General features: G+C 41.3%; 2 protein-coding genes across 2 annotated transcripts in view; both read right to left on the minus strand.

Annotated features, from left to right (window-relative positions):
• Positions 1–367: 367 nt before the first annotated feature.
• Positions 368–7,056, minus strand: umps (uridine monophosphate synthetase). Its single transcript, XM_084725529.1, has 10 exons — positions 6,638–7,056; positions 5,337–5,490; positions 3,573–3,697; positions 3,269–3,456; positions 3,077–3,174; positions 2,733–2,893; positions 2,529–2,646; positions 2,223–2,398; positions 2,011–2,125; positions 368–1,548 (listed from the first exon to the last, which is right to left on the minus strand). Exons 1-10 carry the CDS (start codon positions 6,785–6,787, stop codon positions 1,379–1,381), a joined length of 1,455 nt encoding a protein of 484 aa, XP_084581655.1. The 5' UTR covers positions 6,788–7,056; the 3' UTR covers positions 368–1,378.
• Positions 7,057–8,223: 1,167 nt separating this feature from the next.
• LOC146323343 (fibronectin-like) overlaps positions 8,224–27,234 on the minus strand; it is a 45,255-nt gene continuing 26,244 nt past the window's right edge. The window contains exons 19-49 of the mRNA XM_084725532.1: positions 26,703–26,981; positions 26,211–26,474; positions 25,920–26,014; positions 24,741–24,909; positions 24,517–24,603; positions 23,774–23,965; positions 22,514–22,786; positions 20,618–20,732; positions 20,315–20,391; positions 20,138–20,227; positions 19,115–19,381; positions 18,891–19,007; positions 18,528–18,692; positions 18,266–18,421; positions 17,343–17,456; positions 16,970–17,239; positions 16,667–16,878; positions 15,977–16,064; positions 15,640–15,825; positions 15,405–15,494; positions 14,620–14,811; positions 14,417–14,506; positions 13,271–13,376; positions 12,958–13,177; positions 12,306–12,476; positions 12,004–12,142; positions 11,727–11,894; positions 10,271–10,396; positions 10,048–10,154; positions 9,799–9,918; positions 8,224–9,592 (exon numbers count right to left, since the gene is read on the minus strand). Coding sequence (XP_084581658.1) covers positions 9,524–9,592; positions 9,799–9,918; positions 10,048–10,154; positions 10,271–10,396; positions 11,727–11,894; positions 12,004–12,142; positions 12,306–12,476; positions 12,958–13,177; positions 13,271–13,376; positions 14,417–14,506; positions 14,620–14,811; positions 15,405–15,494; positions 15,640–15,825; positions 15,977–16,064; positions 16,667–16,878; positions 16,970–17,239; positions 17,343–17,456; positions 18,266–18,421; positions 18,528–18,692; positions 18,891–19,007; positions 19,115–19,381; positions 20,138–20,227; positions 20,315–20,391; positions 20,618–20,732; positions 22,514–22,786; positions 23,774–23,965; positions 24,517–24,603; positions 24,741–24,909; positions 25,920–26,014; positions 26,211–26,474; positions 26,703–26,981 — 4,814 coding nt within the window. The 3' untranslated portion in view covers positions 8,224–9,523. The remainder of the gene's footprint in view (positions 9,593–9,798; positions 9,919–10,047; positions 10,155–10,270; positions 10,397–11,726; positions 11,895–12,003; positions 12,143–12,305; positions 12,477–12,957; positions 13,178–13,270; positions 13,377–14,416; positions 14,507–14,619; positions 14,812–15,404; positions 15,495–15,639; positions 15,826–15,976; positions 16,065–16,666; positions 16,879–16,969; positions 17,240–17,342; positions 17,457–18,265; positions 18,422–18,527; positions 18,693–18,890; positions 19,008–19,114; positions 19,382–20,137; positions 20,228–20,314; positions 20,392–20,617; positions 20,733–22,513; positions 22,787–23,773; positions 23,966–24,516; positions 24,604–24,740; positions 24,910–25,919; positions 26,015–26,210; positions 26,475–26,702; positions 26,982–27,234) is intronic.

Raw genomic sequence — 27,234 nt, forward strand, 5'->3', positions numbered from 1 at the left:
ATTGTTGCACCATGAGTGACGTGGCTTCTACATTTCTTCATTTCAGCTGTTGGTCATATGTTTCCCCTTAAACTACATGTACATGCAGTAGTGGTGAAAAACACTATTTCACTCTCAATTGGCAGTTTTGGAATCAGAGATGCGAGTCCAATAACTGATGAATGTCATACTGTCATATCAGGCCCCGATATCTATAACGGATCAAATCTGTCCCACCTTCAGTTACAGCTCAGCTGAGGAGGGCAACATAACTGTTCATCCTGCACCATCACAAGCATGAGCCTCTCCTCCATGAGTAGATGCACGCCACCTTCTGCATGTCGATATGAAAGACAGGTCTAGTTCAGCTCACAACAAGTTCAGAAGATTATTTTGAAAAGCCAGGTCATATTTTCTGGAAAGAGACATCGCTGTTGAGTTTTTCAAATGTAGTTTTTTGGCACTTTGAGAAACAGAAATCATCTAGTCCCATTATATTTGAGAGAAGGCAGACTTCTCTGTGGCCAATACCCCCCAAACTCACGCCAAAACTACCAAGATGGATGATGGAGAACAGTACAGGTAAGTGGAGTAAGAGTTTGTACTTGAACTGCCCCAAAGATCCAGACTGAGCGACTCAAAAGACAACAAAATATAATATGACTGTAGACTGGAAAATGCCCTGAATACCAACCAAAGTATTTAAAAAATATTAGCCACACCCTCAGTTATTGCTGCTACAAAGTTTAGTCTAGTATCTAAGCAATTCTAAGAAGTCAACCTCAGGAATTGTGGGTTTATGACAAAGAAAAGCTTCACTTCGCCTGGAAGCTGAAGTCTTTGTCGAAGGAATGACACCTTACAAACAAATCCTCAGGGGACTTGGAAAATTTAGCAGCCACCTCATTTAAAAAAAATAGCTATTCTACGTAATCAGCAACTAATCTCAAACTCTGCATGGTCTGACCTGGACAGGAGGAATGAATTCTATCTTAAAGGACTACTGAAACCTTTTTCAAAGTCAGTTTAAACCTGCTCAGAAGTAACTGAGCAGACGGATTTCAAGTAAAGTGTTGAAGCTGATTATCAGGAGGGAATCAGAAGAGCACATTTAAAGCTGCTTATTCACAGGACAGAATCAGTAAGAACACATTTACATGTGCAGCAGTAAAGTGTCCGACTCCCAAAACCTGCCAGGTACAAATGTTAATATACTGTGTGTTTGTGTAGGAACAGGTGTGCAGTGCAGACTCACATGTCTACATATGTTTCTACACACACACTGCTGTTCCTCTCAAGTGTAAAAATCTAATTAAAATACTTCCAGTTCATAGGCGGTGGTCACTACTGGAGTTACTGGGAGCTGACATTTGAAATGTGACGAAATGACCCTGAGCTCTTATTGGCTCAGTCTCTTTCTGTAAGCCTCCCAGCCCGCCTTTCTGTATGACTCGGCAGCTTTCAGCCTATCAGGGGCCTCCAGGATACCCCGACCGACGATGATGACATCAGAACCTTTGCTGTGCAGGACTTCCTCCGGAGTCGTGTACTGCTGGCCCAACGCATCACCTGTGAGAGAGAGGGGGGACAAACGGGTGAGTAGGGGAGACAGAAAAAGGAGAAGTTGTTGAGGAGTACATTTCTTGTACTGCAGCTCCTCCCTGTGGTGAAGACGAGTCACAACACCAGCAATCAGTTCATGTTCAAGGCATCAAAGACAAAGCACCTGCAGGTATCCTACAGCATGTAACGTGTCCGCACATCTCGTATTTAGAATTTGAAATAAACAGACTCTTGACTCTTAAAACTCAGGCTGACAATACTGAAGTTCAAGTGTGCATGAATGTATCTATGCACATATTTGTGCATGTATGTATGAGATTAATAGGGTGGAATCCTCCTTTAAACACATGATTTCACAGTTCCCTTTAATGACTTGGAAATATAAACTTGTGGATGTAAATTGCAAAATTTCTAGGGAAAAAAAAATCAAATGCAAATAAATGACTAAGTAATGAAAGTGTAGTTTACCTCCAGCCTTCATCTGCACCCCGGGGGTCATGTGGATGAACTCTGGCCTGCTGCTGATCTTTGAGCCACAGATGAACCCGATCACAAAGTCCGACTGCTCCTCTGCCATCTGCAGCTGTGAAAGCAGAGAACAGAGATAAACTGCAAACTGATCATTTCAAACGATGGACCACATATTTGAATAAAGCTAGAAAATACAGAGGGGTGCGTACCACGGCCTTTGTGTATTCACCAGTAGCCAGTGAGCCCCGAGAGCTCATCTGCGCAATAAGCAAGCAGCCTCGGCCCAGAGGTTTCCCCACAGCGCTCAGACCCTTCATGACCCCGGGCCCCGGCACCGCGTGGGCATTCACTATGTGGGACCAGGATGAGATCTGGTACAAACCACCTGGGAAAAGACAACACTGTAAAGCTACTTACAACATTAACAAACCACCATTTTAAAAAGACATGTTGAAAACAGATGAGTTTCAGTTACAAAATTTGTAATAAACAGAAATGAGCAGAAATCTTCTCACCTTCATACTGATGTTTAACTGTGTTCCCAATGTCAGCAAACTTACGATCTTCAAATATGAGGAAGTTGTGTTTCTCAGCCAAAGCCTGCAGCTTCTGGCTGAAGGCTGGTGTGTAGTCCTTTAGCAGACATAAACATAATATCAGATTATCCGACCTGTTATTCTTTGTTCTTCTTACAAAATATGGACATGTCTCACACCGACCGTGAGGATGTCTGCGTGGGTCTTCAGCATGCACACGCTCGGACCAAGAGAGTCTGCCAGCTGAAGCAGCTCCTCGCTGCTCGTCACGTCGGCGGACACGCAGAGGTTCGACTGCTTCTCCTCCATGATCTTTAGCAGCTTTGATGCCAGAGGGTGAACGTCTGCAGACAAGATCAGAGACGGGTTGGATTTGGCTTTAAACAGTAAAAATGCATATATGAGATCAAAGTTTCCTATTAATTTGAGTTTCCAGAGGCTTTAAAAACATCAATAAAATCAAGTTCCAGGAAGTTGAAAGAAAATTTAGATTTGGATGTCACCTTGCAAAGTCAATTATGACATACTTGGTAGTTCTGCTCTGTCTGCGTAGCTCAGCTCCACGCTCTGTTCCATACACGGCTTCTTGGTGGCAGGAACATCATTACCGTTCTCCTCTTTGGGCCTGAAAAAGGCAAGCTGAATTAATACTTTGACATCGTTACATGCAACATTAAAACACACACGTTAACACTTAAACGATACCGCTCATCTGGTACCTGAAGGTGTTGTTGTCCAGGATGAACTTGCGGACGTTCTGGGCGGTTTGGGCGTCGATGCGTTCGGCTGCTAGCAGCACGTTGAGCAGCTTGAACATGGAGATGATGGGATGGAGCCTGATTCCCTGAGAGGCCAACATCTCCACGCCGCCTTGCTCTCGGTCCATTAGCACGATGGCGTCTGTCACCTTGAACAAATAAAGATTTCAGAAGACAGTTAAACTAACTGGGTCCAGGTTTAATATACTTCTTGTCCTGCACTATAAACAGAGATCATTCAAGCAAAAAGCATCATCGTCCCGACCTTCAGCCCCACTTTGTAGAGCACTTCAGCGGTTTCCTGGATGCTGCTGCCACTGGTCACCGTGTCCTCAATGATCAGACATGTGTCGCCCTCACGATACGAGCCCTCCACCAGACGCTTGGTTCCTAGACGGGTTACAGAAGAAGCCCCATCAGTCCTAATTATGGACAAACTAACAGTTATTGTGACACTTTTACTCTGATCCACCAACAGTACGCTCAGTGGTTTTCTAGAATTGCCTTGTCACCTCTGCAGGGCTCATGGAGCGTCTCTGGTTGACAAACAGCTCTGCATCAGGTCAGTGTCCACTGCTGATCAATGTGCATTCTAAGGTTATCAAAAGTATTGATACTTTAATAGTTTTTCAATACCACATGATTAAAACGACACAATAACATCTGATAAAATCCAAAGTACTGAAGCTACAAAAATAAAAGATCCAAGTGCTTTTAAGACCTCAGTTCAGGTTTTCTTGCTAAAATCTGGTTCACAGCAGAGCAAAAGCAGGCAGACTTTTTCTGTACCAGCACTGTGTGCATATTGTTCATTTAAAAAAAGAAATCTCAAATACCACTTCTTCTTCTTGAAACTATTTTATCTTCTGTTTCCAGCTCTGAAGAGGACCAAGTGTGGGTTGTAACCAGCTGGCGTTCTTTTCTGATTTTTATCCTTGTCGTGCCCTAACCAATCAAGGCTTTTCCTCGACTCTCTGCAAACGTGCCTGAAGTAAACCCAGACACTTCCCCTTTTTTCTAAGTTGACCAGTTTGACTCCAACAGCTGGTACTGTACCAAAGTTTAAAATGCTGGTATCATGACGTCTTTATCACTTTCCTGCAGCTGGTTGAGACTTTTTTTTAAAAAGGTAAATGTGCTCTCAATCACACGGGTCGCCGTCTTTTAAAATTTAAACTTTCACTGACATTTTTCTGTTCTTATTAAAAGATGTGTCAGTAGGTATTTATCTTGAGTGAGTGAGTGTCACGACTAGTTGCATCTTTGTATCTTATTTTGGATTGTTTTCTTGTTGAGTGATATCAATTTGTCTGCTGTATCTCTTTTTGGTCTGGTACCAGCTGCCTACTTTGTTAAATAATGTCCTGGAGAAAAGGAAGTGATCCATCAGTGCATCAGAACTTGTTCCTACAGGTCTGTGTTGAGTACACTCCCCCTCTGACTCAAGGAAAGTAAATAAATAAAACTGCTCTTTGTTGCCACCTACTGACATCAGGATGTCACTGTAGCTTGATGTGTGATTGTATTTTATGTAACAGCTCTAGTTCTCATCAAAACTTCAGATTAAAGCATAGCTGTAAGAAACTTTGCCTCGCTCACGTCTGTTTGTTGACAGTGTAACCAACCTGACAGGAAGTCTATGAGGAGAATCTCCCTGTGAAATGCCCCAGAGACAATCTTCTGTTTCATTACTCCGTTCATTTTGGTGATAAGCTGAGTTGGAGACGGTTGATGTTTGGAAAGTGGAATGTCTGTGTCATCGTCTAACCTGTTATCAGCGTTTTGATTGTCTGTTGCGAAAAAACTAGTTTCACAAAGTTGACACAAAGTTTTCAAACATTTTGCTGCTGAGTTTCAGACAAGTTTGCTACGTGTTGCAGAGAACTTTACACCACGTTACTTTACACACAGTTTCAACCAACTAAAGTTTTGTAAAAGTTTCAGTGTAAAGCCAGCCTGAGGTTTTACTAAAACAAATCCCAGGTCAATACTTGATAAATAAAGCTCGCCTGGGCCTCCAGTCACCCACCATAGTCCTTGGCCTCCTTTCTCCTGATGAGCATGGGCAGCTCATGCCTGGAGCAGATGATTGTGGCCAGAGGCAGAGCTGTGTATGGAACCCCACACACCGAGTCAAACTGCAGTCCCTCCTCCTGCACTCGCTGGTAGATGAGAGCTGACACCTGCACGGAAAACAAGAGAAAATGGTTTGCAGCAGCAAAAAGGGGGTCAGGATTTCTGGCAGTGCAGGAGGTGATAAAACACAGGACACGAAGACCTCAATGAATGAGCACAAGACACGCAAGTTCCCCAGAATGCTCTCAAGGTCTAACACTTACAGTGTCCCTGAAAATAGTTAAACTAAACCTGCTGCTGATACCTCTGAGGGCGATAAACTCTTCAACTCCCTGACGTTTCTTTTCTGAGAAGTGAAACCTTTCGAATGGCTTCTGGGTCAACTAATGATAATCCAATAATGGCAAACTATACCTTATTGTAATAGTATATGTATAGTATATTATTGTATTGTAGTGTTATTAGTAAAGAAATGATATCAATGTTGTTTCCACTGTGACTCATCTATGCTATCACATCAGAAAGTGTTTTTGATATCTTTTTTTATTTTGACTAAAATGATTAATCGACTATCAAAACAGTTGGCAACTAATTTTCTTTTGATTAATCCAAGAACGCAGCTAATCAATATTTTCCTTATCCATTATTTTCAGCATTAATTGATTATTAAACAATTCATGGTTTGGTCCATAAAATGTTGAAAAATGTTGTCCACGATTTTCCAGAGTCCAAGGTGCCATCTTCAAATGTCTTTCAATGTTAGAAACACAAATATATTCTTTTTTTTTTTTTTTTACTATAAAATGACTCGAATACTCAATTTCAAAAATAGTTGCCAATTAATTTACTAATCAATTAATCGACTAATCATGGCAGCTCTAGATGATAATGCTCTATGTAAAAGTACATTATGCCCTAATTTATCCCCCATTTACGCACACAGAGCGCCCAAATACTGTATATAACCAATTTAATTTTATTTGTACAGGTCAGTAGTCATTTTTGTATAATCTGATGAGGATGTCAGGGTGCTTGAAAACGTTAAATTCATTAATGTGACTGTTGGACTTGGACAGACTGCTGATAAAAACCCACGTGTGCCAGAAACCACGTAACTTGACCACGGGGTGACGTTAACGTCACTGATATTTTACCGTGATTACAACAACACTTTGTCTTTAAAGAAGAGAAGTTTAGCTGCAGGATGTTTCTCCACGCTGTGGACACGCAGGGAGGACAGCACGTGTTTATTACCTGGTTCATGAGCGCTGGGTAGGACACCAGCACCCTCAGGTCGATGTAGATGGGCGTCAACATGCCGCTCTTCAGCTTGTATTCTCCAAACTTCACCGCGTTCACATCGTGGAGCTTCAGGATCAAACTGTCAAGGGAAGAGTCCGCCATCTTCTCGTGTGTGCAGGAGATTTTCCACGAGCTGCTCTCTAAACTTCTGGCTCACTCTCCGCTTCTTCTTCGTCTTCTTCTTCTACGGCGGCAACCGAAACAACACTTCCGCTCCGACTTCTTCAGAATAAAACCGTCAAACTGAATATTTTGAAAGTCAGCTGGGTTGTCAAATGTCTAATGTTCTTTAATTCGCCCTTTTGTGTAAATTAACATAAAGCGAAAGTCTGCACGAGCTCGAGTGTATCAACAATATGTTTAACTGGAGAATAAGTAACGTTAGGTCCTCTATAGCTTAAATCAAATAAATCACGATAAGGTTAAACATTATTGATCGCAGGATGAAAATTTAAAAGACAAAGAGGTCGATAGGAACATGTGTTACATTTATTACGCAATTATTTATCTAAGCTTTGGTGTCTAAGAAAAAATATATTTTTTTTCAAGTTGTCTGCAATTTTTTTCTGAAGGAATAGGCTGTAACCGGAAATCTCAGCGATGGAGGATAGTTTCCGGTATTATAGTTTACTTTGCTTTTCAGAATAAAAGCGCAGTTATTGGCGGAAAGTAACTAACCAGCTACCCAGCTACATAGTAACTATAGTAACTACCTATAGTAACTATATTTACTCAAGTTCTGTACTGAGATACTCGTACTGCTACTTTATATTTCAACTCCACTACATTTAGGCAAATTTTGTATACAGTATATATAAATTTTGTGTATACATACATATATATATATATATATATATATATATATATATATATATATATATATATATATATATATATATATATATATATATATCATACTATATATGTGTGTATATTTTTATATATACTATATATATATACACGTATGTATATACTTCATCATATATAGTAGTTTATTTAATCATTATTATTTAAATGATGAACACACAAATGCATCAATATTTATAATCTTACCTGATCTAATCTAATCTTTTGGTACTTGATGACATCATCTGCAACATTTTCCTTAGAAAAAAGGTGTGGTGGAACTCAGTCCTGAGCCTGTAGTTCTCATTTTTGACAAACAGCTTGGACAAACCCTACTGATTCTACCATTAAACATATTTTGATGCCAATGCTTTTGTATTTTCACGTAGGTGTAAATTTTAACCTACAACTTTGACCTTTACCAGGGTATTTTTACAGTTGTATTGCTGCTTTTACTTAAAAACAAGATGTGAGTACTTCTTTCACCTCTGCTTAAATCCTACATGAATACAGTGTATCACAAATGAAATTAAGCTCTGGTTATTAGAAGTTATTGACAAAAACTCTAATCTTACAGAAGCTGTAGCCCTTCAATTCAGTGGACTCACGGTATAAAATTAAAGTCACCTAAGAAAGAACATGGAAAATACCACCAACACAGACCAAACAAAAAAAAACTGACAACAATTGGATTGGATTTTTTTCAGTTTATTAAAAAGATTCAGTCCACAGTAGTTCAGATTTTTGGCACCAACAATATAAAAACAAGTTAATCAAAAAATAAAGTGTACACCCCAAAAAAGCATTGAACAAAATGCCTGAATAAAAAGGGATAAATAAAAGAAATGAATTTAAAAAAAATACAAAACATTTATGTAATTAACATGTATCTCACTTGGAAACAATGGTGAATTTTCCAATACATTGTTTTGAAATAACAGTTTAACTTTTGGTCAGTCAGCTTTTGCTTTTTTGATTTTTTAGGTGCTATACTCTATGTACGTTTAAAACACCCACATTATAGATCAGAGAATCACGTCTACATGGTGACTTTGAGAGCCTAAACTGCAGTTATAACAAGGCAACCATTTTTAATACCAACTCAAAAGTAACAGTGCTTATTTTCTCTTTTTTTCAGAAAAGTTTGTTGTTTTGAATTTCTTGTAATTTAAAGAGAAATCTCTGCTCATTCAAATAGCAGGACATGGAGAGACAGACAGGACACTTACAGCACTGTACGGCTTTTACAACCAAAATCACCTTAATTACAAAGAATGTTGATTTAAGTTAATAAAAAGCATCTAATCTGTTCTATTTAAATCTGGCTGTGACTGTCATGTCTGTCTAGATCGCGGGCAACAATGCAAATACTGTATGGCTTTGGAATTCCTTTGCAATAGACTTAAACTCTCCTGCTCTGGAAATGTCTAAGGACCTAGAAAATGCATTTTATCATAACTAAATATATATAAGTCACAGTGAGACTCATGGGAAATGCATCAAATGTGGCTACAGTTATTATCAGGGAACATAATAATATAAAATCAGAGCGATTTGAAGTGGCGTGTTTTTTGTCTTGGTCAAAGGAAGATGGAATGTTTTAATAAAAATAAAATAAAGTCCCTACGCAACAGTAAAAAATACACAACAATACTGCATCTGGTGTGTGTGTGTTTGTGTGATAAAGCAGCAGGATTCGTGTTCTGACAGACTGATGTCAAAAACTCATCGAAGAAGAAATCCTTGAAGAAAAGATCGCGACCAACATGAAGAGCTGGACAGATCTTTGGAAAGGCACAGAGGCTGGTGTGGAGAAAAGTCTCATTAAGGCACTAAAATTTGGTGTGGGGGGGGTGGGCCTTTAAGGCACAGATCTGATGGAAATGTCCTCTTTTAAAAGGAAAGCGGGAGGAAGCTTCCTTCTTGAAGTGGTAGCGACGCTGCAAGTGGTCTCACTTCTTCATCCTCCTTCACTCGAACTCCTCGTCGTCTCTACTCTGAGGGGCTGTGAGCGTCTGCGAGCAGCTCCGGCCTCAAACATTCAATCGGACACTGGATGTTCTGGAGGAGAAGAAGAAGAGATGTTGTGATTTATTAGTCTTTATAGCAACATCTTCTAAAACAACGAAAAAAATAATTTCATATTGGGTTTAACTGAAAAAGTACTGGATTAAACTGGACGTGGATCTGTAACTGAATAGTAATATTAGTTTATTTGAATTATTTTAGAGCAGAATATTAGCAGTCGTGAGACATGAGACACTGACCAGTTTCCGTAGAGCGTTTTCTCTGTACTGGTCGTAGACACTTGGCTGAATAGGTTGAAGGAGGTCAGCGTCCACGTTGGTCGGTCCTCCCGGCCTCCTGCAGTTTTCACAACGCCAGCCCTAAAAGGAGGCGCGAGGAGAGGTTAATGCACGCAAACAGACACAGTCTGATCGCTACTCCGTAACGCAGTTCTGTTAGTAACAGAGAATGTATACTTGTATACACACACGACACACAGTGTCACACACCTGTTGTCCTCCATGGCAGGTACAGGTACAGATGGCGCCCAGGTATTCCTTCTGCCACTGGTTTCCTACCTGGTACATTTTCCCGTCATCATAACACGTCGACTCATCTGGAGGGTGAGAGAAGATTAAAAATGGTTATATTTGGTATTTTTTTATGCATTAGTCATAAATGTGCATAGGTCTCGCTCTGTTCGTGTGTATGTGTGTGCCGGTCTCTACTTACGGGGTTCACATTTGAATTCTCCCTTGCCGTTGCCCAGGCAAGTGCAGCTCATCATGTGACCGTTCTCAGCGTGGCGATCCCACTTCTCGCCGATGCGGTAGTTGTTACCGTTGTCATGGCACCACTCTGAAGGAGGGTGGAGAAACAGAGAGAGGAGAAGAGGAAGGGAGGTAAGGGAGAAATGGTTGAAGAGACGGACAGCAAAGTTTGAGCAGAACGAGAGTACAGACGAAGAAGAGTGAAGTGGACATACGAGAGAAGATCATTAGTTAATGTAGGAAGCATGAAAACAAAACTTTTCCCTTTAATTCTGAACAGGAAGATTCAGAGATTCAGGTTTTCACACAAAACAAACAAAACAAAGATAAAACACATCTTCATTGTGCAAAATAGATATGTACTTTTAACAACATGTACACATTTGAGATGAAACAAGGCCCGAGTGAGTTTTACTGGTTCCCAGTTGAATGGATACATTGTCCCAGTGAAGGGGACACACAGACATAGAGACAGTGAAATGACATCGATCTCAGTCTCTGGTATTGTCATGTTAGCTATATGGACAATACAAAATAACTGAGGCTTCTGCTAACTGGTTAGCTTAGCTTAGCTTTCTGCTTCTTACTGTGACATTGTCATAGTTTACAGAGGCAGAGCAGAGAGACCAGCATGGACAGACTACAGACACACTCAGACACAGTAAATCAATATGGTCTGTCTTGTGAGTGTGTTTTTATATGACAGTGTTGGGTGAAAATTAGCTTAAAGCTAACTCTGGTACAGCTAAGGAGAAAATGAAATAAAATTAAAAATAAAATAAAACAAAATGTAGAAAATAGTGCTATATTTGTATGTGACACATGTATTACCGTATAAAGTTATACCTAACCTATGAAAACAAGCTGTTTGCTGTAAATGATCTGGTTTTCATTGTCAAGGCTGCCCATGCAGGTATTTTATTGCTGTGTTCTGCTGCACATAGAACAGAAATTGTAAAGTTCTATGGCTTTCGAACTGTAGCAAAGGAATTTATAATGTGTATAATGTAAAATGTATTCATTTTTTTGTGTTCCATATTACTCCAACAAGTCTTTTTTGTTTTGTTTATGATATTGTCACTGTCCAGTGAAATCCACTTCTTTCCAGTTTTGGTCATTTTGAATATTTCAGTAAAAGTTTCAGGAGTGCTGCCTTATGAACTGAGATTATCTCCTATTTCTTGAGCAAAAAAAAAAAAAAAACATTAACAAAGCCACTAGATCATCTGAAAAATGCTGAACAGATGGCTGTCTTTCTTATCTAATTAAAAGTTGTCAAGTGGTTTTTACTCAACAGTGACAATATATTAATTTGATCATTTCCTGTTATAAATTCCTCTCGAGTAAATCACATAGAATTATTTCTTTTTTAATTCCATGGTGTGTTTGCAAAGCAATGGGGTTATTAAGCCACTCACTGGATGAATCACACCTAAAGTGGCCGCTGCCCAGCCCCAGGCAGCGGCACCACAGCTTGAAGCCCGTCTCAGACATGCGCTCCCACTCCGCGCCCACCTCGTGGTAGGTCTGCGTGAAGGTGTCGTAACACACGTCACGGTTGGTTGTCAGGGGGATGTCACCTGGAACTAAGAGACGGAAGAAAAAAATTATGTTTAAAACAGACACGACTGATGTGGTTTGCCTCGTTCGAACTTGTTATGAAAGATAATTCTCAGTCAGCGTGAACTACTGTACCAGCATTGCCAACGGTTACAACTTCCTCCAAAACTTTCTCTTTGGCCCCGCCCCTCATGGCCTCTACAACAACGTTATAGGAAGCTCCGGATGTCAACCCGATCAGTGTGGCACTGTTGGAGGTTCCAGGGAGACGCATCTGTATAGAGCAACAGAACATGAATAAGTGGTTCCAGCAGTGAATATATGTGTGTGTGTGTGTGTGTGTGTGTGTGTGTGTGTGTGTGTGTGTGTGTGTGTGTATGTGTGTGTGTGTGTGTGTATGTGTGTGTGAGTGACTGTGTGTGTATGTGTGTGTATACCTGGAAGCCCCTCTCCTCCAGGTGTGTGATGGGGTTACAGGAGACCTCGTACTCTGAGGTCTGAGGGATGGGTTGCCAGGAGATGGTTGTGACTGTCTGAGCTTCCTGAGGCAGCTCAGTTTCGTTGTCAGGGAAACCAAATGCAAGACCTGGCAGAGGACCATCACTCACCTACAGCATCAAACAAACAGGAAAGAGATCATGTGAGGTCATAAAATCAACAAAATATTAAATATACATAACACCTTAATGTTAAATATTAAAGGATCAACAGTTAATGTTTTAGCCACCCCGCTGTTTTAGTCTGTTCAAGTTCTATATTTCAGAAGAAGAAAAATAATTAATCATGTATGAAAACAACACATTCCATTATCCCTTACATGAACGACAACACATTTTCACATAAATACAGATTTTCACCAGTTAAACTTGGGGTAGGTAATAATCTTTAAGCATATTGTGATTGAAGTGGTCAGAGAGAAAACTGGACATCTGCACTTCCTCTTGGCTCTGTTTGAAGACTTTACGAGGCAGCAGAGCGAGAGGCAGAAGGTTTTCGGACAGGTTGTGCCCATACAGGTTTAAGTTACTCGTTCAGAAGCTTTTCAGTGTTAAAAACAGATTTCTGACAGATAATTTAAGTCTCACACACCTTCACCAAAGGTACTCTGTTTCCATCAGGGCCTGGTACAGGGATATAGACCAGGGGTTCTCTCAGAGTCGGCCTCTGGCCTTCTTTGGGTCCACCGAAGGGGCCATGGAGTCCGTTATTAGGGCCGAGGTTCTGGTACTCTGTGTAGATGTGCTGGCCATGCTGGCCTGGTCGGTTCTGACCACTAGTGCCGGCCAAGTGAACGTGGTTGGAATCAAAACTGCACACAGAAAGAGAGAGCAATGAGGGAAGAGTAAGAACAAGAGAGGCACATGGGAAAAAGCATGGATGAAAAAGAAAAAAATATTCTTACGTCTTGTCATTGAAGGACTCTGGAACATCCAGGATGTCGGTGCTGGGTCTGTGAGGAACAGGAAGCTGTGGCAGCTCGGGGACCAACAGATGATCTGAGGCTGGCTCTGATTGGACAAGAGACATACAGTATGCATGCCAGCTGTTAGAAGCAAGCAAGGCAAAGCACATGCACAGATCCACTGGCTAATTTTTAGCAGGTAAAAACACAAGATGTTTGTGTTTCCACTTTGCTCCTTAAACAACAGGAAACCCTTCAACTTGGCCACCTCTGGTAACACAACATACCAAGAAAAACTTTTACAAGTCAGTTATCACATTATTTTCAGTAAGAAAACCAAGATAACTGAAGATTTCAAGTGTAAAATGCGTGTGATGGATCCACACAGGTTGCAGATGCCCAGACACTAGCTTAATCAAAATGAGATGTTTTGCACAGAACAGTTTGCTGGATACCGATTCTGGTTTTAGGTCCCTCCAGCAGTTTAGCTGTTTGGGTGCTGACTCTTTGCCTGAGAATCTACATGTGTAGATTTTCCCATGAGGGCTTTCCCACACCTTAACATCAGTGGTTTTTTTATGGAAGAATGTAAATGACCACAAATGTAAAGGGTTAATATGCTGCATACATTATACATTAGCAGCAGTTAAAGACAAAAGCCAGCAGAGGGCAGCAGAGCACAACACTGAAAAAGAATGAGTGCCATTACTGGATTGAATAAGTTAGAAGGTTAAAAAAACTAAAAGTATCTGTAAAAGAAATTATTCAAACAACCATAATCAGACCAAGTTCTTTCCTGAAGTCGACAGATGAGATTACTGCATCCAATTAGCACAATGCTTGGCACAATTCCTGAAAGTAGGTAATATAAAAACAGCCCATAATGTTGTACTTTATGGTTTTATCAACATTTTTGTGGAGAGACTTAATAGCATCTAGATTCATTATTCTACGGCACCAGTAGGAAGTAAAACCTTCAGAATATCATAATTTAAGCTGAAAGGATGAAAACAGCAGGGAGTTTTCATGCTCGAAACTGCCTTTTGACCTTGTCAAAACCAGCAGAGATTTACATTTTAATAAAAGAAAAAAGTCAAAGTTAAAGATCTAAAGCAGTTCATGTTAACAGGAGTGTGCTGGACTTACGAGTTCTGGCTTTTCCCACTAGAGGCGTGCTTCTCAAAGTGTTCTGCAGGGCGACAATCTTAATGACGTACTCTGTTCCTGGTTTCAGACCTTTAGTCAAACACAATAGATACACGGGAAGTTATGAACATTTTTCATCATTTAATTTGCACGTATACTCCACCTAAATGTGCACAGTGAGTCTCGTGTCTCTCTACACTCACCGTTGATGGTGGCGTAGCTCTGTCCTGCGTGGGGTCTGGGGATAACTTCCCGTGGCAAACCTCCGGCCTCCTCGTAGGTGACATAATACCCGGTGACCCCGGGGCTGCGTGACGGCTCCCAGGTGAATGAGATGCTGTTCGGGTTCAGGGAGGTGAAGCGGATGTTGGTGGGCGGGATGACCAACGGTTTGGCTGAAAGAAATGGACAACCAAGTGAGTGCTGCATGATATTTTGGATAAACAGCCGCTACCACACTCATACTAACTACAACTAATACTGAAGCGTAACAAAACCTCTGCAACTGCAACAGAACACTGGTTTGTATGGACTTAATTTTGTAAGCTTTGAAGTAATTCTAAAATATAAAACAGACTTTATTCAGTTGTAATAAGATCAAGCTGCTATCAACTTCAATTTCCTGAATACTAGAATTTTTTGACGTTTTTTGTGGTTCCCTAACTTTTCCGTGCTGAGGCCCTGCAAAAAGCATTAATGTTGAGCAGGGCCCCCTCTTTTCTAAGGCGTCTTCAAAAACCTGTTGACAATACTGCAACAAATGTTTTAAAAAAACAACTTCTGACTATGTTTCTTCACCTTGCAACAGTAATCAGGGTTATTTTTTCACTTGCACGCTTGGACAACAGGGTCAGAAAACGACTAGCCTGAGGTGAGTTTTTACTTGCCCAGGCAATCCTTACTGCTGAGGCATCACTGCAGGGATGTGACCCTCAAAACGATGTATGACTATTGACACTGACACTGCAGGATGGAGATTAATGGTTACCTGTGGTGGCGGTGAGTGTGAGAGGTGCGCTGCGTCCGTTCCCTTTCAGTGTGTAAATGTTGATCTTGTAGTTGGTGCCTGGCTCCAGACCTGAAGTGAAGACGCAGTGGCAGGTTAGTCAGGGACTGTGTGAGCTTGATTACAATCAAGTCATGTCATGATTCTTACAGCTGTGGGTTCACGCTACATCTTTGTGTTTGTGTTGAAATGCTGGTACATTCTCGTGTCTGTGTACCTGTGATAGTGTAGGAGCGCGAGTCACCACTGATGGTCCTCTGAAGGGGTGTGTAGCCTGTAATGGCGGTGGTGGGTGTGGCCTCGACCAGGAAGCCGTCGATGTTTTCTGTCTTGGAGCGCCAAGTCAGAGTGATGGAGGAATCGTTAACGTCAGAGATTCGTACACGACGAGGGGGGCTGATATCTTTAGGTAGATGAGACAAAAAGGGAGAATGAAAAGGTGAGGAGGAACAAAACCAGGAGTGACAGAACATTCATCTTTTAATGATGAGATAAACACAAGAACTATAACTGTTATTTGTCAGGACTTTAATATATTAGAATAAGAGACTTACTCTCCTGAGTGGAGACCTCTCCTTGGACTGGCCTGCTGGTCAGAGAGTTTTTCAAGGCATAAACATGGACTTCATAGGTAGTTGCAACCTAAATGAGAGGGAGAAAAAGAGTGTTTCAGTATACTGGCTGCAGCTATGATCATAACTGTTTGTGCATGTTTATGCATGTGCATCCACAGATATGAGTCTGCCTCTGCTTTTCTTTTTATCTCTTAGCTCATCTGCATAATCAGTAAGTGTGTATGTCTCCCTGTGTGTGTTTTTGTTACTGCCTATGCGCATACAGCAGAGCTGCAATGATTAGTCAATCGAAAGGCAGCTATTTTGCTAATCGATTAATGGTTTCAGTTATTTTTCAAACAAAACTGCCAAACATTTGCTGACTTCAGCTTCTTCAATGTGAGGATTTGCTGTTTTTCTTTGTCATTTATTACAATAAATGATGAGCCTTTGTTTTGGACAGTTGGTTGGAAAAAAAAAAAAGAAATTATAGAATATCATAAAAATCTACCTTCTGAGATGTGAAATTTGACACATTTAATTTATCAGTGAACGCTGCACATTGTCTTGGTTTCTGGTTTTGTTCAATTGTCACAGAGGTCCAAGAAGGGACAACATTAACTGTGATGGACTCTCCCCTGTAAAAGACAAACGAGGGTCCTTCACACACACAGACGGGTCAACACTCACCATGAGTCCAGAGATGTGAGCCTGTGTGGCGTCTGGGGCCAAGTTGATCTCTTTGGTTGGGCCGCTCTTGTTCTTTGGGTTCACCACCACACGGTAGCCAGTGAGGCCCGTGAGACCGTTCAGTCGGTTCTCCTGACCCGGCACAGCCCAGCGCATGGTGAAGGAGGTGGGGCCGACCTGGGAGAACTGGAGGTCGGTGGGGGCTGAGATGGCTGAGGGTGGAGGAAAGAACATATCATTAACATTTTATCATCTGTACTGTTCTATTTACCCCCAAAACAGAACTCTAATTTCCCCTCTTACCTGTGGCTTGTGTTCCCACCAGCGGCGTGCTGGCTGTGCCATCATGCAGAGCAATAACCGTCACAGTGTATTCAGTGCCGGGTGAGAGACCGTAGATAACGGTGGACTCAGCGTCTCCTCGGGGAGCAGGACGCAGCTCCCTCTCACCCTCCTCTGGACTGGAATACAAGACCCGGTAAGATGTGACGATTCCCTCAGGACTGTCCCAGGTGATCCGCAGGGAGGTGGAGTCGATGTCTGAGAAGGTCAGGTCTTTGGGATGGTCTACGCCTGAGGGTGAGGATGAGAAGAGGTCAGGAGGGGTTTTTTTGTGTTGTGAATGTCCAGCAAACAAGATTTCACAAATATCTCTTTAGAAAGTGTAAGCTCTCACTTGTTACAGCGTTCACCACCAGTGGAGAGCTCTCTCCATCTTGTCCAAGAGCGTACACACTCAAAACGTACTCTACTGTGGGCATCAGTCCTGAGAAAGTGATCTCTGTCTGGTCTACAAAAGAGAAAGAAAGGGAGATGAAAACACGGTAAATAAAGACAGAATAGATTAGAGTTTCTTATACTGAGAAATTAAAAAAAAGACAAAGGTTGGGTTGCACTGACAAGAATTCATTTTTAAACCCAATAAAATTATGGTTAATCTTTAACTTATGTGGCACCAAACTTAAAAACTATCTTAGAATTAAGAAAGATTAAATTATAATGAAATAGAATGATAATCTTTAACTTTCAAAATGCTGCCTTTTGGAGAAACAAAATAAAAAAATTCCTCGAGGAAAGTTAAGAGACACAGCCACACAAAATTAATTTAATGGTGCATCTCTTCTTAGCTAACAATATAACATTTTCTTAAGTTATTACTTAGCAATGTCTTGTAACTTTTTAGCTTGCTAGCAAACAAAGCAACTTTTTGTTAAGTAATACAGAGCAGCCGAAAGTTAAGGTTTTCCCCTTATTTTTATACTTACTAGATCCAGACATCAGGCAAACTTTTTACTTATTTATTTATATTACTTCGGGTGAGTTAGCATCTCCATATTTATTATATATTTAATTTCAGTTTGCTTGATCAAACTTGGATTTACTGAACAGAGAATAGTTTTCAGTTGTGCAACAGAGTTATGCTTGATTCTTAATCTGGATTTACTCATTTTAAACTGAGTTTTGCTGAACTCTGATTACAGTTAATCTCAGATTAAATCAATTTTTGTTGGTGCAACCCAGCCTAAATGTTTATTGTTTAGTCAGCTTTAAAATACTGACAAAACACTAGAGACAGGGAGGTTTGGTCAAACACCATACCTGGAGCCACCACCTCAGTGAAAGACGGCCCCTGTCCATTTCTGGGGACCCCGGTCACCCTGTATCCCTTGATTGGGCCCTGGGCGGGGCTCCACCTCACTGTGACACTGTTGTCTTTCACGTCCATCACCTCCATTTCAGAGGGCGAGTCGACGCCTGAGAGAGGAGGAGGAGAAGATGAAGAGGAGAAGCTGTGAGTGGAGACACGGGGAGGCTGAATCACTGACATGGGTGGCTGTGATTTGTCTGTGTGTGTGTTTACCTGTCTTGTGTGTGACGTAGATGGGAATGCTGGATGCGGGACTGTCTCCTCTACCAGTCACAGCATACACAGTGACGGTGTAGTCAGTACCAGGCTTCAGGTTAGTGATGGTGGCAGTGGACTCAGTGCCAGGAACTGTGAACTCCTTTGGATTACTGTGACCTCCTGCATGAAGAATGACAATGTGATAAAAGAAACTAATATTTGAAATATCAACAGACTAGTAAGAACTCCCAAAATCCAAGAAAATATTACCAAAAAACATCAAACAAGTTTGGGAACCCCTGAACTAGAAAAAGGAAAAAACTACGTTCAGAAAAATAGATCAAGTTCTGATCCTTTTAGTCATCATTACGAGCTCACCTGTCTCTCCATGAGTGATCCTGTAGTATCGCACAGTGACAGGTGGGGCGTCCCAGCGGACAGTGATGCTGGTGGGGCTGGAGTCCAGCACTTCCAGGTCTGTGGGAGCATCAGAAACTGGAGAGAGAAGGGTAAAATCCAGAGACAACAAATAAATAAACATGATGATGATGATAATATGGCGAAGAACAGTAGGAAATCAAGTATAAATCAGGATTTCGTACTTGTCTTCTGTTTCCCGCTGAGCGGCAGGCTCTCCTCCGTCCGGCTCACCGCGTAGATGTTGACCAAGTACTCGGTGTCTGGAGTGAGTCCTGTGAGGGTGAAGTGGTTCCTGGAGGGGGGCAGCCTCTCGTCCTTGGCTCTCCCGCCGCTGACCATCTGGTAACGGATACGGTACCCGGTGATTTTGCTCTGGGGAGCGAGCCAGTGGATGGTGAAGGAGTTGGTGAAGATCTCAGAGAAACGCAGGCCAACTGGTGAGTCCAGAGCTAAACAGGTACAGAAAAAGATGCATGAAGGTTCAGCTCACTGAAATACTGACATTTATATATACTCCTGTTTTTAAAGGGATAGTTTGGATTATTTGATGTGGGGTTGTATGAGGTTGTTATGTGTAATCAATGTACTGTGTTAGCTACAGTAGTTAGGAGCCACAGCGGAGTACGAAGCTAAGCGATGAACTGCTATGGGTGAGCATTAGAGACAGTTTAGTTAAAAAAGTTCATCATAAAAAAGAAAAAAATTAATATCAGTTTATGTGTACGCTATATTGAGAATATTTTCACCACTGTAATTTGCCAACTAACACCCTTTTCCAACTGGAAACCATTGTTAAATAAGGCAAACATCACTTTCTCCAAACCAAGCAAACTCTGTTGTTGGTCTTCTGCTACTTTGATCTGTCAGTTTGCTTGTGTGAGTATCTTGACTTTGGTGCTTTAAAACAATAGTTCAGATTCACCAAAGTCATACAATAACACAAACTACCTAATAGATCGAGGCAGTGATAGATCAGCAACTTGATTTTTTTGGTGGACCTTTTTTTTAAGTGGCTAAAATATCTTTTGTTTTTGACCCCGCCCACAGCTTAGCTTCCGTGCTGGAACTCCTCTCTGTTTCTCCAAACTGGGGTGCACTGACCTTCATCTACTACATAATACTGACTGTCTATGAATAAGTACCTCACCCATGCCCACTTTAAATAATCCAAACTATCCCTTTAAGTGAGATCAGGTAAGACTCACCTGTTTTCTGGGTGCCGACGAGGGGCGAGCTCTCTCTCTGCTCATAAACACACACCACGCTCACCAGATACTCCGTGTTAGGCAGCAAATCTGCAGACAGAGAAAAAGATGTAAATGAAGATGTAGTTTGTGAGTTTGTGTGTCTGTGTGTAGTCTTTGTCTTTTGTTATAACTCACTCCTCAGCACCACGCTGTTACTCCCGTCTGTTACGCCGGTTTCTGTGTTGTCATCTTCATCGTCGATTGGATGATACCTGAATAATGAGGAGACACGTGGGTGTATTAAAATAAGTGTGTCCAAGACAACATCTGAATCGGAAATAAACAACCAAGATGTTTTTTTAAGTCTGTAGAATCTGATGTGTATAAATGTTGCAGGTGCAAAAACTGAATCTCCTGTGATTTGAAAATTGCAGTAGACCATATTGCGATGTCGCTCAAATTTTGATTAATTGTTCATTAATCTATTTCTGTTCATACCTGATGAGGTAGCTGCTGATGTCAGCAGAGTTGGGGACACGGGGAGACGTCCAGGTGACTTCAAAACTGTCTGACCCGACCTGGCTGAAGCCCAGATCAGTGGGGGCTGGAACAGCTATCGTAAAGAGAGAAGCAGCTCGATTCAGAATGTGTTCAAAAGGTCATGTGAGATTTATACGAGTAGTTACTGCTCAAACAAAAAGGTTGGCAGATAATTCTAATAATACTATTACAAAGTGACAGAGAGAAGAGACATGAAGAAACAGAAACATAGTGAAATGATAAAGGAGTACTCTGCCATCTTCTAAAGAGGAGGAATCTGTGTTGTGTGTGTGTGTGTGTGTGTGTGTGTGTGTGTGTGTCGGTGTAAATCCTCGTCTGAAGTTTTATGACATATTAAAAGTGAGAGAACAAGCAGTGTTTGCATTGGGGGGCAAAATGAGCCTCAGTATGATAAAACCCCCTCAACTGAAACCAGATGGTCCCGGCGTACACACACACACACACACACACACACACACACACACACACACACACACACACACACACACACACACACACACACACACACACACACACACACACACACACACACACACACACACACAGAGGGCTATTAAACTGACAACACAGCATGCAGTGCAATTACATCAGCAGCTTTGAAGAGCCATAATTACATTATATAACTCAGTGCACACAATGTGATCTGTGACTCCCTCACAGGCAACTAAAATCTGTTTACCTAAAGGAGAGTTATGACAGTTTGTAGGGATGCACAATGAGGAAATATATGTTATTATTTATTATTCCAATAATGAAATTATAGTTGATAAATATTGGCTATAATAAAATCTGATTTGACAGATTATGTCAAAGCATGTAATTTGAATTTTATGACAAAATGCTCTTTGAAAGCCACAGTTTTCTCATGTACTTTACTAGAAAAAACAAACGAACATTTGGAGAGTTAGTATTTTATCTGTTGCAGTAGTGATGTCAGTTAGATTTGGTTCAGTCAGAGCTGTGGGATATTGACTCTTCCATCTTTTGCTCTCTACATCTGAGACTTTCTTACCGTCAGGTGTGCATAAACTACAGGTCGCATGAACGTCCTTTAAATTCAAAAAACAGAAATTATTGGTTACCTGATCGGTATCAGCCATGAGAGGCAACGAAAATATGCAGTGTAAGTATTTCTAGATAAACAGTGTTGAGCTGAATGAAAAGCTATGTTACAAAACAATTTGTGCAGACAGGTGAATATTCTTGTGGAGTCCCACAGGGGTCAATATCAGGCCCACAGTTGTTTGTTCCTTATAGCAATGACCAATGTAAGATCATCATCATATCAGAAATATTAAAATCGGTTTTATTTTGTGGACGATACAAATATTTTCTGTTCTGGGGAAAATCTACAGCAGCATTTGGAGGTGGACACATCAGAAATTAAAAAATTAAAGATGTAGTTTGACCATTTTATGTTGTTTGGAAATCATAAAATAAGTAAAAACGTATGGAAGAAGATGTTATTATTGAAAAAAGTACATGCAAACACATTTGTGGGTGTGATACTGCTGGAAACCTTATATAACATATGTGCAAGCAAAGCTAAGAAGGAGCATGACAGTTCAGAGGAAAACTGGACACACACCAGATCGTAAAGCATTGTACACTCTGTACTGTTCTCAGGTATGACTGTATTTGAATTACTGTGTTGAAGTATGGGACAACACCAACAAAAGTACCCTACAACCATAACGTATAAAACAAAAAGAACCTTAAGGATAGTAAAAAGTGTTGGACATCGTTAACACACTAAGAATCTGTTTTTAAAGTCACATGTATTGAAATTCAGGGAATTTAAAATAACACAATGGATGGCAACATGGATCTTACAGGTCTGCTGAGTGAGTGTGGTGGGCTCGCTCTCGCCGTTCTCCGTCACAGTGATCACACTGATGTCGTAGTCGATACCAGGCTCCAGTCCGTAGACGGTGTATTGACCGGTCGTCGGCACGACGAAGTCTTCAAAGATGGGCACGCTCTCGCCGGCTGCCACCACCGTGATCCTGTAACCGGTGATGGCCGTGGTGTTCAGCGGTGACCAGCGCAGACTGATGGTGGTATCGCTCACATCGTCAAAGGTGAGGTCATTCAGCTTTGGGACATCTGGGTAGGCGGAGAGGGGAGTGGAGGGAAGGGGACAACAGAAATGCCAAACAAACACAAGGAAAAGGTGGAAGGACAGGGACGGGGGTGGACACGAGCAATAAAGAGGAAAAAACAAGAGCGATGGTTAAGGTTAGCAATGAAAAGTGTCTTCTTCCAGTAGGGTGAGATATTCATCATATCACACCAATGGAAGGCTGCTTTTCCTGAGATATATCACCATCTAAACTGTAAAAACAAAAAAGTTGAGAAAAGCCCAAATTTCAAGGCAACTTACTACAACAGATTTTTGAGTTTTGACTCTTAAGTTTTGAAAAAGTTTTACCAACTAATATTTTCTTGAGATAATTTCACTTTTCTTCTTTAGATAAACTTGAATCTTTTGAGTTTTAGGAACCCCACAGCTCACGGTGAACAAGTTTTGAAATACTTTTTTTTTTATAACTCAAAGATTCAAGTTCATCTTAAGAAGAAAAGTAAATTATCTCAACAAGAGATTACAGGAAGGCAAAACTTTTTTTTGTTAAGTTTATTCAAAACTTAAGCATCTGATTCAAAACTCTAGTAAAGGCAGTTGCATTGAAAATGTTGTTTTCTCAGCTTTGTTTTACAGTGTAGTGAGGTTTCAACTGTTATTCAATGAAGCGTCTCCATTGAAAATTCTTAAAATCTACACAGGCGACACTGTCAATTAATGTTGCAAAACAGACCTGGTACTATTTTACACAGATGCTAAGTTAGAGCAGTGATGCTAACAGAGAAGCTAGTATCTTTTAATTGTTGAAAGCTAATGTGTTCATTCGAGCATATTGACTTTCAACATAATATGTTAATTTAAAAATGGGGCTTCTGTGAATGACAGTTCGCTCTTACCTGTTTCCCAGACAAAATGATCATGAAAATCAGGCCAGACTCCCTGAAATTATGGTTCATTTGACTCAAATCAATCAACTCCCCTCCAGGATTCTGAGTTCACCTCCCACTCACCTGGTGTGATGGTGGTCGATACAGGAGTGCTCTCCATATCATCCTTCACAGTGACAACGCTGACGTTGTACTCCACTCCTGGACTGAGGTTCTCCAGGGTGCAGGAGTTCTGTCCTGCCTCCACAAACTCCTCCACGCTGTTTCCTTGCTGGCCATTGGTGGGAGTGCACGTCACTCTGTAGCCAGTGATGTCTTTGAGGAAGAGAGTTGGAGGAAGAAAGAAAAAGAAGGAAGGTTTACATTAGGTGGAAAATGAGAGGAAGGAAAAGGATTGTTGGATTTGTTTAGGTTATTTTAAGTGGAGTACCAGTGAACCAGGAATGCTGGTGTAGGAAGCTCTGATGGAAAAACACTTATAAGCCAAATATCGCTTTCTCTCACTCAACCACACTCCACTGGTAAAATCTGTTTTTAACTTACAGAACGTGGAAGCTGCTGGTCTACTACTGCCTCGATTGATGAGTTTGTTTGTGTTATTGTGTGACAGCAACTCTTATCTTCTGCAGGGTAAAATTACTGATTTTGTCAATGGAGTTTGGTTGGTTTGGAGAGAGCACTATTTAGAAGTGAGATTATTCTAAATGCGACACACACTTCCACTGATATTAACTTTTTTAGCTGGCAAAAATACATTTTGCTGTTGACCCTGTCCAGCACGGTTCATAGCTTAGCTTCCTACCCCAGGACTCCTGCTGTACTTCATACATGTCCACTTCAAATACTCCAGACTGTCCATTTAATACCTGGTGTACTGGCTCCGTTCCACTGGACTGTGAGCTCTCCGGTGCCTGGGTTAGACTCCAAGTTGAGGTCAGTGGGAGGAGACAGAGCTGCCAGACAAAAAAGAAAAAGGCGTCAGTGGAAGAGGAAAGGAATTAGAGTAAAAGAATTCAGAGGGATTGGAGAAACAAAGAAAATAGCAGGAAAAAGAAAAAAAAAGAGTCCGAATTTATTGGTTTATCCTTACGTGTGATCACACGGCGTGTGATTGGGGTTCCCTGCTCGTGGCCGTTTATGACTGGCTGGACGCTGTAGGTGTACTCCACTCCAGGAGTCAGACCGGACACATAAATGCTCCCTGAGTCAGAGGTCACGTCTCTGGGGGCTTCGCCGCCCTGACTGGGACGAACTGTCAGCTGAGAGAGAAATGCACACAGAGTCAGAGACACAGCAGAGAGAGAGAGACAGAGAGCGACATGGATAGGGGGATACAGGAGGTAAAGTTCAGAGGTCAAAGTTTTCCCAAGAACATGGAAACCAGCAGAAAATTCTCATCTCTGGTGTGACATATTCTGACCAATCAGATTTATCCCTGAGGTCTGTGGTTCCTGTGTTATCTAACTCCAATGGGGCAGACATGAAACCAAGAATAAACTGGAATGTGCAAACAGAGGAAATAATTTACATATGAAGACAATCATACAGTCCAGTTCTTGACTTATAAAGGACAACCGTCAACTGGTCAAGTTGCCTCATATAAAAAACCCACATAATATATGTGATTAAGACTTTAATAAAAGGTATTAAGTGTATTTTTTTGGCAAAATGGAAATTATCACAATACACGTATGATTCCAGTGAATAATTTCCAGTGAGAAACATGCTGTCTTTCCTAGGATATGAATTCTTGAGTTATGGACAAAAATGTGTATTGTGGGTCAAAGTGGCCTTTAACTCTGATGTCTGATCACCAAATTCTGATGAGTTCATCCTTGAGTTCAAATGGACATTTGTGCCAAGTTTGAAGAATTTCCCTCCAGACTACAATGGACACGAGGTCATGGTAACCTTGACCTTTGACCACCTAATTCTAATCAGTTCAACCTTGAGTCCAAGTGGACATTTGCACCAAGTTTAAAGAAATTCCCTTCAGGTGTTCTTGAGATATCACATTCATGTGAATGGGATGGACATGAGGTCACAGTGACGTTAACCTTTGAATACCAAAATCTAATTGGTCCATCCATGACTGCAAATGGACATTTGTTCCAAACTTGAAGAAATTCTGTAGAGGCATACTTGAGACACTGCATTCACAAGAACGGTATGTACAGACGTACGTTTAGAAAACCCAAAAACCTGATGCTGTCGCCAGCGCAGGGACATAAAAATCACTTTGTGTGTTATGTCTTTGCAGTGACAGTACCTTGTATCCAATGTGGGGAACTGGAGTCCAGGAGATGATAATGGAGGTGTCGGTCACATCAGTGCTGAACTGAGGAGCGTTGCCCATCGGTGGGTCTACAAACACACACAGAGGGAAAGTGTGTCAAGAAGATATAAGCATCCAGGGAGTACATTTACTGTATATTTGAGATCAGATTACACCTATCATTTCACTCAGCTGTACCTTTCCAAGTATCCAAGTATCTAACCTGGACAACTCTGCTTTCCAAAATACAATATATATAAATACATATATACATGAGACACTCACTAGTGGTAAACACAGCGGTCTCTCCTTCACTCAGTGTGTTGTCTTGCTCTGAATGCAGCGTAGCGGAGTACTCCGTGTTGGGCTTCAGGTTGAGGAGGGTGTACTCAGTGAGGCGGGCAGGCAGGCGCAGCTGCTTGGGGTTTGACCCCTCCACGGTGAGGAAGAGACGGTAGCCAGTGATTTTGGCACGGGGAGCGTACCACATCATGACAGCACTGTCCTCAGTCACGTTGGTGAAATGGATATCTGTGGGAGCATCGGGCTCTGAAAAGAAAGACGACAAAAAGCAGTGTTAGACATGACCAGAGGGTAAAATTAAGGCCATGGTTTTAGCTCATTATTTAAAAATCACATTTATTTTACATTACGGACAACTATTTTCCAAACCCCAACATAATTATCTAGATTACTCCCCAACCTTCCACAGAGCTGCTAGTTTCAATTCATTTCATCTGATTTTTGTGTGTTTAGTCATTTCCCTGTCAGACTCACTTGTAGTTTGCTCCCCGATGAGCGGTAAACTTTCCTCTCCGTTTTGAATGGCGTAGACGCTGAAGCGGTACAGTGTTCCAGGCTGGAGGTGAGACACTTCGATGTAGGAGTTCTGACTGACGGGCAGCGTCATCTCATTCTGTGGAGAACCGGACTCGTCAACGGGGATGGCGGTGACACGGTAACCTGAGATGCTGTCGGCTGGGCCGGACCAGGTCAGAACAATTTTTTTATCTGACACCTCGAAGAACTGCAGGTCTGTGGGAGAGGCCACTTCTTCTGTGGATAGAAAAAAAAAAATAGAATTAAATTCATTCTTTTATTTCTATTTAGATGGAAGAACTTGGCCAACATTTGGTCACATTTATTTGAATGAATAAACATGACAGAACTGCCCCACGCTTTGCTTTGACAGAACCTCAAACATTCATGTATTAAACAATGGATAATGTGTCTAAACATGGCATCCTGTTCCTTCCAGAAAAAATTGCTCAACCAGTGCATGTGGGTACCCATAATGCATGAGCATTAA

The sequence above is a fragment of the Lutjanus erythropterus genome, chromosome 8 (genome assembly GCF_056507025.1).
Source record: "Lutjanus erythropterus isolate fLutEry1 chromosome 8, fLutEry1.hap2, whole genome shotgun sequence".
Taxonomy (NCBI): Eukaryota; Metazoa; Chordata; class Actinopteri; order Lutjaniformes; family Lutjanidae; genus Lutjanus; species Lutjanus erythropterus.